General features: G+C 39.2%; 1 protein-coding gene across 6 annotated transcripts in view; it reads right to left on the reverse strand.

The window, feature by feature from the left end:
• Positions 1 to 7946: 7946 nt before the first annotated feature.
• The window catches only part of LOC132391522 (protein transport protein Sec24B-like), a 182597-nt gene continuing 173558 nt past the window's right edge, over positions 7947 to 16985 (reverse strand). For 4 of the 6 annotated variants that reach the window (XM_059964822.1, XM_059964817.1, XM_059964818.1 and 1 more), the window contains 2 exons: positions 14389 to 14495; positions 7948 to 10280 (listed from right to left, as the gene is read on the reverse strand). In XM_059964822.1, the coding sequence (XP_059820805.1) occupies positions 10166 to 10280; positions 14389 to 14495 (222 nt within the window). In that variant the 3' untranslated portion in view covers positions 7948 to 10165. Of the gene's footprint in view, positions 10281 to 14388; positions 14496 to 16985 lie in introns of all 6 variants that reach the window. The other 2 variants (XM_059964821.1, XM_059964820.1) reach the window with 2 other exon arrangements.

Genomic DNA, 16985 nt, shown 5'->3' on the forward strand with positions numbered 1-16985 from the left:
ATCAGCTATTCTGGTTTGGTTGTTGTGCAAATAAGCAGAATTGATTAGAGAGCTTAAGTTAAAGGAACCCTTAAGGTCCAGTGGTTGTAATATGATAGAGTTCACCCTGCAATTTGAGAAGGAGAAACTAAAGTCCGATGCATCAGTCTAATAGGGGAGTAAAGGGAATTAGAGACATACAAAAAGAGCTGGCCAAAATTGACTGGAAGCGAACATTAGTAGAGATGACAGCAGAGTTTCTGGGAGCAATTTGGAAGATATACACATCCCAAAGAAAAAGCAGCATTCTAAAAGTAGGAAGCAACCATGACTAACAAAAGATCAAAGCCAACATAAAAGCCAAGGAGAAAGGATATAATAGAACAAAAATTAGTGGGAAGTTAGAGGAATTGAAAGCTTTCAAAAACCAAAGAAAACAATTAAGTCATAAAGAAGGAAAAGATGGAATACGAACACAAGCTAGCCAATAATATTAAAGAGGATACAAGAAGATTCTTCAGCTATAAAGTGCAAAAGAAGGGTGAGAATAGATATTGGACCACTGGAAAACAATTCTGGAGAGGTAACAATGGGGGACAAGGAAATATCGATGAACTGATTAAGTATTTTGCATCTGTCTTCATTGTGAAGATACCAGCAGTATGTCAGAAGTTCAAGAGTTCCAGGGAGCAGAAGTAAGTGAGGTTGCCATTACTAGGGAGAAGGTGCTTGAAAAACTGAAAGGTGTGAAGGTAGGTAAGTCACCTGGACCAGGGTTCTAAAAGAGGTGGCTGGAAAGATTGCTTTATACATTTATTTATTGAGATTCAGTACTGAGTAGGCCCTTCTTAGCCCTTTGATCCAGATTGCCTAATCACAGATCAATTTACAATAACCAATTAGCTACCATACCAGAAATTTTTGGACTGTGGGAGGAAACCTGCATGATTACAGGGAGAACCTGCAAACTCCTTATAGGCAGTGGCAGGAATTAAACCTGGGTTGTTTGTACTGTAAAGCATCACATTAACCATTAGGCTACCATACTGTCCCATTGTGTCGGTATTTGTAATGATCTTTCAAGAATCAGTAGATTCTGACATGGTTCTGGAGGACTAGAAAATGGCAAATGTCACTCCATCCTTAAAGAAGGGAGAGAGGCAGAAGAAAGGAGATTATAGACTAGTTAGAAGAAGTAGGAACCAACAGTTAAGAATGTGGTTTCAGATATTTGGAGGCACATGATAAAATAGGCCAAAGTCAGTATGGTTTCCTTCAGGTAATATCTTGCCTGACATTTCTGTTGTAATTCTTTTAAGAAACATCAAGCAGGACAGACAAAGGAGAATGAGTCAGTCTCATGTACTTTTATTATCAGAAGGTCCTTGATAAGATACCACACATGAGGCTGCTTAACAGGTTAAAAGCCTACGGTATTACAGGAAAATACTAGCATGAATAGAGCATTGAGTGGCTGAATGGCAGAGGCAAAAACTGGGAATAAAGGAGGCCTTTTCTGATTGACTGACAGTGACTAGTGGTGTTCCACAGGGGTCTGTGTTGGGACTGCTTCTTTTTGCATTATATGTCAATGATCTGAATGATAGAATTGATGGCTTTGGGGCCAAATGTGTGGATGATATGAAGAAAGGTGAAGAGACAGGTAGTTTTGAGGAAGTAGAGAGTCTACAGAGGGACTTGCCCAGACTAATAGAATGGGCAAAGAAGTGGCAGATGGAATATAGTGTCAGGAGTTTGTGTGGTCTTGCACTGTGGTAGAAGAAATAAAAAGCATAGACTATTTTCTAAATAGAAAGAAATTCAAAAATCGAAGGTGATTTATGATTCATTTATGAATCATTTATGATTCCCTGAAGATTAATTTGCAGGTTGAGTCAGATGTGAGGAAGACAAATGCAATGTTAGCATTCATTTTGAGAGGACTAGAATATAAAATCAAGAACGTAATGTTGAAGCTTTATAAAGCACAGGTGAGGCTTCATTTGGAGCATTATGAGCAGTTTTGGACCCTTTTCTAAGAAAGAATGTGCTGCCATTGGAGAGGTTTCAGAGAGAGAGTCTAAGATCAGAGGATATAGCCTCAAAATATAGGGATGTCCATCTAGAATGGAAATGAGGAGGTATTTCTTTAGCCAGAGTGGTGAATCTGGAATTTGTTGCCACAGGTCATTGGGTATATTTAAGACAGATTCTTGATTAGTCAGGACATGAAGGGATATGGGAAGAAGGCAGGAGATTAGGACTGAAAGGGAATTGGCTAATTCTGCTCCTTATCTTATGGTCTTATGGAAGGATGTTGAACTTTGGGAGGGTGCAGAAAAGGGTACACCAGAATACTGCCTGGATTAGAACGTATGTGCTACAAAGAGATGTTGGGCAAACTTGTTTTCTCTGGAGTGGCATAGGATGAGGGGAGATCTGATAGAGAGTTATAAGATTATGCATAGATGACCTTTTTCTCAGGTTGAAATGCCTAGTTTCCAGTCTTTGCTGATGAAAAGCATTCCCGTAACATGATGCTACCTCCACTATACTTCCCAGTAGGGATGGTGTTACCTTACCTGGCTGATATGCAGTATTAGATTTATGCCACAGGTACTATTTTTTTTTAAAAAAGTATATCCTTACCCATAAACACTTTGCAAAGCTTCACAGAAGATACTGTAAAGATGTGGAAGAATGTTTTGTGGTCAGAAGAGACTAAAGTGGAAATTTTTGACATCAAGTGCTAAGCAGGACTGAAAACCTCTTCAGAATTGATGGGAAGATGAATGCTGAGAAATCCTGGATAAAAACCTGCTAGCCTCCGCCAGAAAGCTTAAACTGGAGAGGAAGTTAGTTTTTCAGCAGGTCAACGACCCAAAGTACACTGCCACAGCAACCATGGAGTGGTTTCAAATAAGGAAACTTGATGTTCTTGATTGGCGCAGAGTCCTGACCTTAACCTGAACAAACATCTCCGGTAAGACCTCAAGATTGCTGTCCAGCGCTGCTCCCCAAATCACCTTGAACAACTTGAGTAATTTTGCAAGGATGAATGAGCAAACCCTGCTGCATCATGCTCTGCAAAACTAGAGACTGGAAAAAGGATCTAGTGCTTTCCTGGCGTATATGACGAATAAACTCTTCTTGGGCTTCCAGTCGGATGTACGTATCAATTATAACCGACATGGTGATGACAAACACTGCCATTTTCATCAGGATTGATGCCCAGGCATGTTTAGTCTAGTGGTATTTATACTCCTGTGGCCCGTTTCTCCTGATTGTTTGGACCTTATCCAATCAGGTTTCCACTCTCCCAACTTCTTTACAAATCAGATTCCAGTTCTTACTTGGAGCAAAACCTTCATCTTTGTTAAAGTTTGCTTTCTCTAATTTTATTTCAATGGCTTCTTTTACCAGACAGTCCAAAAAGCCATTGGTGTGGCACAGTAGTTTTGTCAATCCTATGGTCATTGCGAATGCAATGTTCTGCTACCACCGATTTCTTTGGGTAACCCAAAAAGATACACCTCCCGTGCTCCTTGCAGTAGGTTTCCATTGTGCATCCCATCTGGTTGATATACGCCGCTTTGCATTCACAGGGAATTCGGTAAATGCTTGACGGTCCTTCCAGAAACCAGGGAAGTATGGGGAAGACAGGCAGCAGTGACAGGTTCCACCTTGTTGTTAGTTTAACTGGTTTTTCTATTGGTCTTTTTAAGACCAGATTGATTTCCTTCACCTTGTAGCCATTCTGTTAAATGTCATGTATAATCGTTTTATTTCCTTGGGGAGACTCTCTGGGTCCAAGGTAGAAAGAACCGCTCTATATTGGGAGGCGTGATGTTGTTGACATTGTTGACATAAAGTCCATGTGAGTGGGCTTCTGATCGACTCTATGTCCGAGGCTACTGTCCAGTTCCTGTCGTATTAGAATGTCAAGGAACAGTAGGCAACCATTCTTCTCCACCTCCATTGAACATTTTGATGTATGCTGTTCAGATGGTCATGGAGCTGCTGGAGTGCCTCAACATTAAGGAGGTGTCATGGACGTATCTGAGGAAGCATTTCAAGACTGACCATTATGTCCTCTGGATTCAGCTGGATGTCGGTTATCATTCTAACAAAGTTTGGGGAATGCATGATGTGATGCTCACAGCCCCAAACATAGGTAGGCAGCATTGTCATTAAATGCTTAGCAAGGTAGAAAGTCAGATATGATGATGATAGGCCTCGGTGGGTGGGGGGGGGGGGGTGGAATTCCCTCCTTGTGTACCTTAGAGAGCCTATACCTGGCTGGAAGCCCAAGAGTAAACTACTGGCAGTAATAACTGCGAGAGGTGGTTCAACTAATAGAGACTTATCCAAAAAACTACTGGCTGTAATAACTGCGAGAGGTGGTTCAACAAAGTACTGAGCAAAAGGGCATGAATATTTTGAACTTCATGTTTTTAAGTCTTCCATGCTTTACAATTTTCCCTTTTTGGGGCTCTACTGTGAAAACATGAGCATGTCATTCACAAATAAAAATTTTCAGCTTAATTGATCAAAATTTGCTGGTTGCAATACTCAATTATGTGAACTAAGGATTGGGGACTGTACTGTAAGGCACTGTACATTGTAAGCAATATGAATGATTATATTCTATTTTGCTATATTTCTATTTTGTGATATGTAAAATTAAGTACAATAGACAGGAAGATTCCAAAAGAGTTAAAATAAATGTTCAAAACAATAATAATTTTCTTAACTCAAGGGTTATAACCAACCTTTCCAATGTTGGTAAAGGAAGAGTGGAGAAGAAGCAAATATCACAATAGGAACTGAACTAGGTAAATGTTCCAATGCTAAGGGGCAAAAGTTTAGGAGTAACACGAGGGGGATCTTCTTTACTCAGAGAGTGGTAGCTGTGTGGAATGAGCTTCCAGTAGAAGTGATAGAGGCAGGTTCGATTTTTGTCATTTAAAAAAAATTGGATAGGTATATGGATAGGAAAGGAATGGAGGGTTATGGGCTGAGTGCAGGTAGGTGGGACTAGGTGAGAGTAAGCGTTCGGCATGAACTAGAAGGGCTGAGATGGCCTGTTTCCATGCTGTAATTGTTATATGGTTATACACAAAAAACTCAAAGGAGCCAGGCAGCACCGATGAACGGAAATGGGCCAATATTCCAGTGCTAATTGGAATGAGTAAATGCTGATTTGGCAGCACTGCCTCCCTTTGGATGAAGAGATTACTGGATATTCCATTTTATATAGAAATATTTCTCTGGATGGAAAAACTTGATATTTTATTACACCCCCTCAGAAATCCCATTATGATAGTAACCTCCCTGTTTGCTGGAGAAATTGTGGAAATCAAAATGCAAATCATTATCATATTTTTTGGGACTGCCCTGTTAGCAAAGACTATTGGAGCGGGATACACAATGCCCTACAAGACATCTTTAAATGTGAAATAGCCTTAGAGAGTAAGATCATATATTTTAGATATATACCTCAAGAATGGTTGAAAAGAGTTAAATATTTAATGAATATACTGTTGGTGGCTGATAAAAAGACTCTTACCAGGAAATGGTTATCACAGGAGAGCCCAACTTTAAATACATGGATGGAAATTACAATGGACATTTACAAAATGGAGAAGATAACAGCATCTGTTAATCATAAGCTGGAACAATTTGATTCATACTGGGAAAAATGGTTTAACTACATAATGCCTCACAGGCCTGATTTTATTCTCACAAGTCAATGAACATGTTGTAAAAAAAGATCACTCCCTACTTGTACACAGTTTTTTCCTTTTGTTTTTTCTTTCCACTCTTTTCTGTAAGTGTATGCCTCAGATAAATACTCTGTGGACATTTGTGACATATATGTGCAATGTCTGAAATACATCTTATGGAAATGTTTGATGATGAACTTGAATAAAAAAAATAAATTACAAAAAAGAAATACTTTTCTTTTCACTAGTGACACTGGAAGATTATCTGGTAATCTGTCAATAGAATACCACAGGTGCAGAATAAACAAGATAAAGCAGAATGCTACCTCACATACAATTAATCCTGGGGAATTGCACATTCTCTTTGAGAGCACGTCTTTCCTGACAGCTCCTGTTTTCTCCCAAAGGTTAATTGACATCTTTTGATGTTCATCAGTGGAAAAATAAATTAGAGCAGTTGCCTGAACATAAATAAATTGCAAGGGTAAATAACAGCCAATGGGACTATTGGGTTGCTCTGTGGAAGTACAGATCCAAATGTCTGAATGCCTCTACGTGCCACAATCGAAATAATACACGACTGACTGACCATCTAACACTGCTAAATCACTCAATATTTATGACATTATCTTAGGGCAGGGGTCGGCAACCCGTGGCTCCGGAGCCACATGCGGCTCTTTCATCTCTGTGCTGCGGCTCCCTGTGGCTTTGGAAAATAAATGATGAACATTTAATTAAAATGTATTTTATGTTAGTTTGTTAGTTTTTGAAATGTAATTCTAAATTTGAAGATTATGGTGATCTTGTACAATCTAAATAAAATGTGTTTTTGTCGCTATTAATATACGTCACCACTGCCAATGCCTGACACCCGCCAGTGCGCGATTTCTTTAATTTTTCGATCCAAGGTAGGCTAACTATGGAGAATTCTAAAAAAAGAAAAGTGACTGAAGAAAACGGAACGTTTAATGATACGTGGGCAGATTCATTTGCTTTCACTGCTGACAAGACTGGTTTACCGGTATGCTTAATATGCAATGAGAAACTAGCAAATAACAAAAAGTCAAATGTCGCAAGACATTTTCAGAATAAACACGCAGCCTTTGCTCAAAAATATCCGGTTGGAAATGAGAGAAAAAAAGCCATTTCGGAATTGATGCAGAAGGTTGATCTGAGCAAAAATCATTTCAAGAAGTGGATGAAGTCTGGAAAATCAACTACGTATGCTAGTTTTGTTGCCGCTCAGGAACTAGTGAGGCACAGGAAGCAGTTTACAGATGGTGAATATATAAAAGAATCTTTCATTAAGATTTCAGAACGTCTGTTCACGGACTTTAAAAACAAGAGTGAAATTGTGCAGAAAATCAGGGATATGCCCCTCTCTGCAAAGACTGTCAAAGAAAGAACCATAAAAATGGCAGAAGACATCAGAAGACAGCAAATTAAAGACATCAATTCAGCTGTGGCCTACTCGATTGCCTGTGACGAGTCTAACGACAAAGGTGATATTGAACACATAGCGCTGTTCTGCCGGTATGTAAACTCTGCCGGGGCACAGGAAGAAATGATTGAGTTGATACTTCTAAAAGGCCAAACATGGGGGGAGTACATCTGTGAGGCTGTCTTGAATTGTTTAAGAGCCAAAGGAATAAAGACCACCCACCTGTTGTCAGTAGCTACTGATGGGGCACCAAGTATGACAGGAGCGCACAAGGGATTTGTGGCTTTACTGCAGAAGTCGCTGGACAGAAAGCTGCTGACTTTTCACTGCATCTTGCACCAAGAGGCACTGTGCGCTCAAAAATTTCCTCCGGAATGCACAGAAGTAATGGATGTTGTCATTCAGATTGTCAATAAAATAATGGCAAAAAGTTTAAATCACCGTCAATTCCGTTTGTTACTGGACGAGCTGGAAAGTGCATATTCTGATCTCCTGCTGCACAGCAAAGTCCGGTGGCTGTCCAGAGGGGACGTGCTGAAACGCTTTGTCGCGTGTCTGGAAGAAGTGAAAACTTTCCTGGGCAGCAAAGGGCTCACCTTTCCTGAGCTGGAACAGCCAGAGTGGCTGGAAAAGCTACACTTCATGGTAGACATGACAGCGCACCTGAACACGCTGAACACAGCTCAGGGGAAAGGACGCACAGCCATTAACCAAGAATGATAAATATTTTAATTGCCTTTTATTTTACGTATATTCATATTTTTTCATTGTTCAGTGAAATAGTCCTTTTATTTTTCAGGTTGACAGCTGGCGTTTTTCATAAATACAAGGAGGACTCAAATAGACATCGAGTATTTTACTTAAAAGTAACCTTCAACCCAACGTCTTTTTTTCGGTTCAACAGGTTTTTGTTGCATGCAGAAATGTAATTTCGCTTTCACTGCAGGAGTTCATCAATTTCATAAATGCAACACATTATAATCTGTTTATACATAGCATAAAGGCAAAAAAAAACGTTGTATGCAGTGTTACTTCATTTATCATTTTAAATGTCAAACAGGTTTTTTGGCTCCCAGTGTTTTCTTTTCTGTGGGAAACGGGTCCAAATGGCTCTTTCAGTGGTAAAGGTTGCTGACCCCTGCCTTAGGGTAAATGGCTTGTCTCAGAAAACTGACTTACAGCAAATTACACTACCCCCAATGTCTTTGAAAGTATTTAATCAATAATTATCTCGTAACATCAGTCTATTGTCATAATTTGCTAAATATCATTCTTGATCAATAAAAGTGCAAAACAAATATCAATAAAGTATGAGACAGGAAAATGGATAGATTGTAAATAAGAGACAAAAACATTTAGTCAATATTTATAGATTTTACTTTGACCAATTACAAGCCAGGGTTTAAAATGTTTTTCCATAATTACTCATAGTTATTTAATTTGACTATATGGGTGTACTTTCTGCTCACAATACAGTCCATTCCTGGTCAATTCTTGACCCATTACAAATACACCTACTTTAATGTCTATTGACTAAATATCCATGCCCTTCAATATTGGTGAGAAGTGACTTTTGAAAACTTTAAAACTATGAAATACAAAATTCTCATTCAATAATTTCATTGTTTTCCAGTTGCTTCTCACCAACATTTATCTGTCAAAGGACAGACTTGACTTGACATAGTTTGATTAGTCAGCTTCAGATGAGTTGTCTTATACTACATTTTTTTAAAAAATATTTCTCATGCGAAGCCAATATATTTGCATGTGTTATTCATAAATGTAAAACAATTGGAATTATTCATGCACTTGTTAAGATTTTTCTAATCCAAAAATAGACAATATATTTCAGATAGATGCTGCATTTAATATTTTGCTTAATTTAAGCAGTGGAACACAACACGTCTTGCAGTTTGAAGTTCAGGAAATTATTTATTCATATGTTGGTTTTCTAAACTTCCCATTACATCCTATACATGTATTTAGTTACAGAGCTGTTGCACACATTCAGTTTTCCTTTGTTTCTTGGGATTTCAGCTGACCATAGTGTGGAGTGTTAACTGTACAATAAAACAATCTGTCCATTTTGTCAGCCCTAGCAATACAAGCTTGAATATAAAATAAAGCTAAAAATTAAAACCATACAGAGCACTTAAAATTCCACACAGAACAAAATATTAAAAAACGTTTTTCATTAAATTTGACAACACACTTCTCGTTTGAATTGAAAGACAGCATAGAAGACCTGCATTTCAGATCCTGGAGCCCTAAATGGTCTGCATGGGACAGGAGGAATTTGATAACAAAACATTCAACACTGTTGCATACAGTTTATTCTTTCCATTGCAATTCAACCAAAAAATGAAGTTACTTTTTATACATTATATAATTAATTTCTATATACACACTGACTTTTATAATGTGCATTTTGAAACCACATTCAGTAGCCCTGCAAGTGATTTTAATGCAGACTGCACAACACACTGACAACACTAATGAAAAGAAAAATCAACATATACACTGATAAAATTACATACAGGAAAATTAATAGGATCAAAATTAACAAAACTATAAAATGAGCCTTACACATGGCAATAAATAAATCAAATTTTGTATTAGGTAACAAGGTCTCCATGTTCCTGCCCCATCGAGAAAAAAAAAACGTTCAAACCCATTCTTTAATGTCAGTATTATAATTCTGCAATGAAAGTGGCTTTTTTAAAATCTTTATTGTAGCATAGAATTAGGCATTTCAGTGTTGTAACCATGAATTTATTCTGCACATCTGTAAATTTTATTGACCAGCTTTGCATATTCCTGCTGTCAATGTAAAACTCTTATCAAGATTGAAACACTGTTTGAAAACATCCATGTCAATGTAGCTGAAAGCAAGTCCAGTCTCTAAGGTAAATGCATTTCTCTTCATTCTGCCCCAACTCTTCCATCACCAACACCATACCAGCCTCCCACCAAGAAACAAGTTGATGACTGATCAGTTCCAACTCATGAACTGTAAATGTTACTTGGAGATTTGTTGCTGAATGTGAAGAAGAAACTCGTAATATGATAATGCAGATTCTGTTCTGTCCTCCACTAACTTGTGAAAGAAACTTGTTTTGAATGGAGCATCATCCCTGTTAATATTTAACAAACATTCAGAGTATTGAACTTGACAAACATAATTTGAAAATTAATCATTCACTAAGGGGAGATGGCTAACTCCATAAGTTTGTCCTTGGACCACCCTGTTTTTATTTTGCAGTGTGGTTCTGGACTCATTGCATAGTCCTTTGCAGATTTTTCTGCAGGGTGTTTGACTCTCAGCATTTCACTATGACCTTCTGGCATATGACCAGCTGTACTCAGAATAACTTTAACAACTATGAAACCCTGCCCCAAGCTCACAAAGCTGTCACTGCAATTTCATGTTTATGGATGTCAGAAATATTCAAAACATGAGAGCTATTAAAATGGGTAAAATATAAAAAAAACTTAAAACAAGTACAAATCAACTCACATTCACTTAAAAGACAATTAAATACATTCAAGTTAACTCAACTGAATTGTATAATAACTCACTTGGCATGTGCTCAGCAAGCAGATTTCCCAGTTTAATTGCTGGGAAGAAGATTTTGATGTGCTATTGGACCTTAAGGGCAGGACAGGAGCAAATGGCAGTAGAAGTGGCTTTGTGCAAGCTATTGCTGCTTATTTAAATCTATTCCAGAGCTGAAGATTTGAACTTTTTAAAATCAAGAAAGATGAGTAAAACTTCCAGAAAGATTAGTGCCTGTACGGAAGGTTTTTTTTACATCGAAGGGGAATTAAAGGTTATGGGGGAAAGGCAGGTAGGTGGAGATGAGTCCATGACCAGATCAGCCATGATCTTACTGAATGGTGGAGCAGATTGGACATGCAAGTGGCCTACTCCTGGCTCCTATTTCTTATGTTTACCTCATGCAAAAATACAACAGTTCTGATTGAGTAACTTTCAAAAATTCAATTTATCATGTTTACAACTATTGAAAATCACAGCTTTTTAAAAAAACTTCCTGAAACAAAAAACCGAAATTTAAAGAATCATTGCTTTACCCATATAATATTCGCTAAAAAAAAACTGGAGGAGGCTATTGTCTCCCATGGAAGGAGTTGGTCAGTCATGTCTCAAACATAGCTCAAAACAGCAATGAGATTCTGAAATGATAAGACACAGTGATTCTAAAGTACTCATTAAAACCTGAGTGTAAATATTTGTTTTAAAGTTTTTAAAGCCATCTGAAAGAGGAGAGAGAAAATGGATTTTTTGCATCTGTATTCATTAGTGAGATGGACTCAGTGTCTTTAGAAACGAGGTAAAGCAGAAACAAGGTCATAGACCAGGCATGGGCAAACTACGGCCCGCGGGCCATATGCGGCCCATTAAGCTTTTTAATCCGGCCCACAGAACTTGATGAAATTATATTAATAAACCTTGTTAACGTTTTTCCCCGCAATTCTGGCGTTTTCCCAATAGATGACGCACTCTATATACATTTGTGGCAACCCACTTCCTGGCACATCCGAACCGGCTCACAATTAGCCAGCGTTCCGGCTAAGGGAGATAGCCTGCGGGGATTTGCGAGCACAGAGCTTTGGAGCCTCTGCGCAGGGGGGCAGGTTGAGGGAGGCTTAAAAGTGAGGCTGGGGATTTCGAATAAAGTTTTTTTCTTCGACTGCAGTTACCGACTCCGTGTCGTAATTTTAGTGCTGCATGTAGCACACCGCTACATATTGCCCTTTGTTGAGGTGCAGCGTATTACTCCACATTTGCGCTTTACTCTTTGTTCGGCTCAACCTATTTGTGTGAACAGGCGTTCAGCGGTCATGAACATCAACAAAGCCAGCCACAGATCCAAGTTAACTGACCAACACCTCAGATCCATCCTGAGAATCGCCACAACAAAACTAACTCCAGACTTTGATGCGCTGGCTAAAAAGGGAGACCATCAACACTGTTCCCACTGAAATTAAAAATAAGTTTCTTCGTTGTGTTATGTAAAAAATGCATTTGAAAATATTTGTTTCAATAAGCCTTACATGTTACATGTCATTTCTGTTAAGTGATGGACATGAGTAGTGCGCAGGTGCACATACGTTCTCAAAATAAAAAATGCGCTCCAGATCAAATAACGCGCTCCGCATACTGGCGCGCTGTCACTGTTCTGTCTTTGTGCTGGTCGTTGTTGAATTTTGGCACAGGGGACAATTGAATAAGAAGGAGCAGGACAAGTAGACCTGCATCTCCTACTGTTTTTGAAATAAAGACAGTCAGGAGGAGAGTGATGATGATAACATCTTGAAGGATAACAGAATTTTCAGTGCTTTAAAATAATAACTGTTACTATTAAAAAAAGCTGTATTTTATTCATTTAATTTTCAGTGTTTTAAAAGTCATTTCAATAAATAGCTAAATACCATGGGACTTCAAAGACAGATATTTTGTTGTAATGCATTTGTTCATTTTCAATTGAAATTAAAGCACATGCTTTCTACATATCCCATGATATTTTATTTTCTCTTATGAGGTGTATTACCAAAACACTCCGTCTATCTGCTCCTGGTCCGGCCCCCCTGTCAAATTTTAGAACCCTTTGTGGCCCACAAGTCAAAAAGCTTGCCCACCCCTGTCATAGACCCTATACAATTTACAAAGGAGCTGGTGTTTCCTATTGAGGCAAATCAGGGTGGATAAATCCCCAGGGCCTGACAAGGTGTTCCCTTAGACCCTGTGAAAGGCAAGTGCAGAAATTGCAGGGGCCCCAGCAGAGATATTTAAAATATCCTTAGTGACATGTGAGGTGCCAGAGGATTGGAGGTCAGCTAATGTTGTTCTGTTACCTAAGAAAGGCTCTAAGAATAAGCCAGGAAACTATAGGCCTGTGAGCCTGACATAAGTGGTGGGAAAATTACCGTATGTACAAATATTTCAACAGACATGGATTGAAGTCATCATGGCTTTGTGTGTGGTAGGTTGTGTCTAATCAACCTTTTTCAATTTTTTTCAAGGAAGTTACCAGGAAGATGATGAAGGCAGGGCAATGGATGATGTTTATAAGGACCTTAGCAAGGCCTTTGACAGGATCTGATTAGGAGGTTTGTCAAGAAGGTTCATTCGCTAAGCAATCAAGATGAGTAGTAAATTAGATTAGACATTGTCTTCCTGGGAGAAACCAAGAGTAGTAGTAGATGACTGCTTTTCTGACTGGAGGCCTGTGATTAGTGGTACGCTGGTGGATCCATTGTTTGTCATCTCTATCAATGATCTGGATGATAACTTGTTAAACTGGATCAGCAAATTTGCTGATGGCACCAAGACTGGGAGTGCAGTGGACAATGAAACTTTGCAGCAGGATCTGCACCAGCTGGAAAATTGGCTGAAAAATGGCAGATGGAATTTAATGTAGACAAATATGAGATGTAGCATTTTGAAGGCCCAACCATGATAGGCCTTATACAGAGAGCAGTAAGGCATTGAGGAGTGCAGTAGAACAGTGGGTTTATGGGAATAGATCCATAATTCCTTGAAAGCGGCATCACAGGTGCGGTAGGTTGGGTTGTAAACAAAGCTTTTGGTACAGTGGCCTTCAAAAATCAATGTATTGAGAACAGGAATTGGGATGATATGTTGAAATTGTATAAGACATTGTGTTGTGTGCAGTTTTGGTCACCTACCTACAGCAAAGATGTAAATAAGATTGTAAGAGTGCAGAGAAAATTTACAAGAATGTTACCGGGACTTGGGGACCCGAGTTATAGGGAAAGTTTGAATAGGTTCAGATTTCCTTTCCCAGAATGTAGAAGCCTGAGGGAAGATTTAATAGAGGTACACAAAATTATGAGGAGTATAGATAGGGTAAATGCAAGCAGGCTTTTTCTACTGAAGCTGGGTGAGACTAGAACTAAAGGTCATGGGTTAAAGATGAAAGGTGAAATATTTCTTCACTCAGAGTGTGGGGCACAAGCTGCCAGTTCAAGGGGTGGATGTGGGGTCCATTTCAAGTCTACGAGAAGTTTGGATAGGTACATGAAGGGGAGGGGTATGGACAGCTATGGTCCGGGTGTACATCAATGAGACTAGGCAGATTGATGGTCCAGATTGGACAGGATGGGCCAAGGGGCCAGCTTCTATACTGCAGTGTTGACTCTATGACTATATATTCAAATATCCTTTACTACCAAGTCAACAAAATGTCTTATACTCACTTTACAATGTAAATAATTGATAGAAATGGTCTGCTATCTCGAAGCCAGGAAACAAAACTTCTAACTCTTTGAGATAATGCTGTATCCAATTCCGGTAGTTCAAACTTCTCCGATTAGGAAACAAAGTAGAAATTGGAGAAACAAGAGAAAAACATCAGTCTGCAGTACTTTCCATCAAAGTGCCTTTGAAATGTTGTCACTTTGCAAACAGCAAGGTTTCAAAAAGCAATGATCAGACAACACAAACAAAGTATCTTTGACCCAAAACATTAATTTAATCTCTTCAGGGATGCTACTTGACCTGCAAAATTTTCACAATGATTTTTTTCTTCTATTTGATCATGTAAATGTTAAACCAGGAAATGAGAATACTCAGCTCTTTTACAGCTGTAAATATTAAGTTACAATTGAAATCTTCTCAAACAAATGTTATGGTTGTCATTAGTGAATCAAACACATCATGAAAGATGTTTATAGTGACATGCTAACAAAATTCATCCAAAGAATTCAGGAATATGACACATTGTTCCTGCTTTTGATCACTTCTGCATCTTTCAGTTGCCACTTGGTGCTTCAGACTTATTTCTCCTGTCCCTGACACTTCATATACCCAGGAGCATATACTATGAAGTATCATCAAAATGGTTTTTTGCCCAACTGACCTTCATTCTGGTACTTCACAACCTACCAACTCCCAGATCGTGTCAATCTTTATATTTAGAGATTTCTTTCTTGCACTGCTGGTGTGATCAAGTTTCACGGGTCCGCTGTGACTGAACACATGTGAAACCTGAAAACAAAGCAGCCAGCTGGGCTGAACTTTTTTACCATGTGCCATTGGTCTGCATTTTTTGGAGATATATAAGCAGCTCTGAATAAAGCAAAAGTATGAAAGTTGACACACTTTGAAACACTGCTGTTTTACCCTTTATGCCACAAAATTGCCTGTTAACATGTTGGGCCCTGAAATGAGAGCTGCAGCCCATTCTCCACGTAACTCTTGTTTGGGTTCAGTTAAGTATGAACTTCTCGGTAGTGTAGCAGTTAGTGTGACGCTATTACAGCTCAGGACTTTGGAGTTCAGCTGTAATTCTGGCACCGTCTCTGCACATCTTCCCTGTAGAATGTGTGAGTTTTCCCTGGACGCTCTGGTTTCCTCCCACAGTCCTCAGATGTACTGGGAAGGATAAAGGGTCAGCATAAATAGTCCTGTGATTAGGTTAGGGTTAAGGGTTGCTCAAAGGATCAGAAGGGGCCAACTCCACGCTGGAGTGTGTAGGGAGATGGCTCAACCCTGACTGATCATTCTGGCCTTTTAGACATTCACACCACAAGATGCCCAGCACAACAGCTACAAAGTAAAAAGCTCAATGGCTCAGGGGGTGAGAGAAGAAAGTAATGTAAGGTGCTGATAAAAATGTTTTATTCATTGCAAGCAATAACTGTTTTCATCCTATATAACCATATAACAATCACAGCACGGAAACAGGCCATCTCGGCCCTCCTAGTCCGTGCCGAACTCTTAATCTCACCTAGTCCCACCTACCCGCACTCAGCCCATAACCCTCCACTCCTTTCCTGTCCATATACCTATCCAAATTTACCTTAAATGACACAACTGAACTGGCCTCTACTACTTCTACAGGAAGCTCATTCCACACAGCTATCACTCTCTGAGTAAAGAAATACCCCCTCGTGTTTCCCTTAAACTTCTGCCCCCTAACTCTCAAATCATGTCCTCTCGTTTGAATCTCCCCTACTCTCAATGGAAACAGCCTATTCACGTCAACTCTATCTATCCCTCTCAAAATTTTAAATACCTCGATCAAATCCCCCCTCAACCTTCTACGCTCCAATGAATAGAGACCTAACTTGTTCAACCTTTCTCTGTAACTTAAGTGCTGAAACCCAGGTAACATCCTAGTAAATCGTCTCTGCACTCTCTCTAATTTATTGATATCTTTCCTATAATTCGGTGACCAGAACTGCACACAATATTCTAAATTTGGCCTTACCAATGCCTTGTACAATTTTAACATTACATCCCAACTTCTGTACTCAATGCTTTGATTTATAAAGGCCAGCGTACCAAAAGCCTTCTTCACCACCCTATCTACATGAGACTCCACCTTCAGGGAACTATGCACTGTTATTCCTAGATCTCTCTGTTCCTCTGCATTCCTCAATGCCCTACCATTTACCCTGTATGGTCTATTTGGATTATTCCTGCCAAAATGTAGAACCTCACACTTCTCAGCATTAAACTCCATCTGCCAACGTTCAGCCCATTCTTCTAACCGGCATAAATCTCCCTGCAAGCTTTGAAAACCCACCTCATTATCCACAACACCTCCTACATTAGTATCAACTGCATACTTACTAATCCAATTTACCACCCCATCATCCAGATCATTTATGTATATTACAAACAACATTGGGCCCAAAACAGATCCCTGAGGCACCCCGCTAGTCACCGGCCTCCATCCCGATAAACAATTATCCACCACTACTCTCTGGCATCTCCCATCTAGCCACTGTTGAATCCATTTTATTACTCCAGCATTAATACCTAACGACGAACTAACGACTATCAGACA

The sequence above is a fragment of the Hypanus sabinus genome, chromosome 3 (assembly GCF_030144855.1).
Source record: "Hypanus sabinus isolate sHypSab1 chromosome 3, sHypSab1.hap1, whole genome shotgun sequence".
Classification (NCBI taxonomy): domain Eukaryota; kingdom Metazoa; phylum Chordata; class Chondrichthyes; order Myliobatiformes; family Dasyatidae; genus Hypanus; species Hypanus sabinus.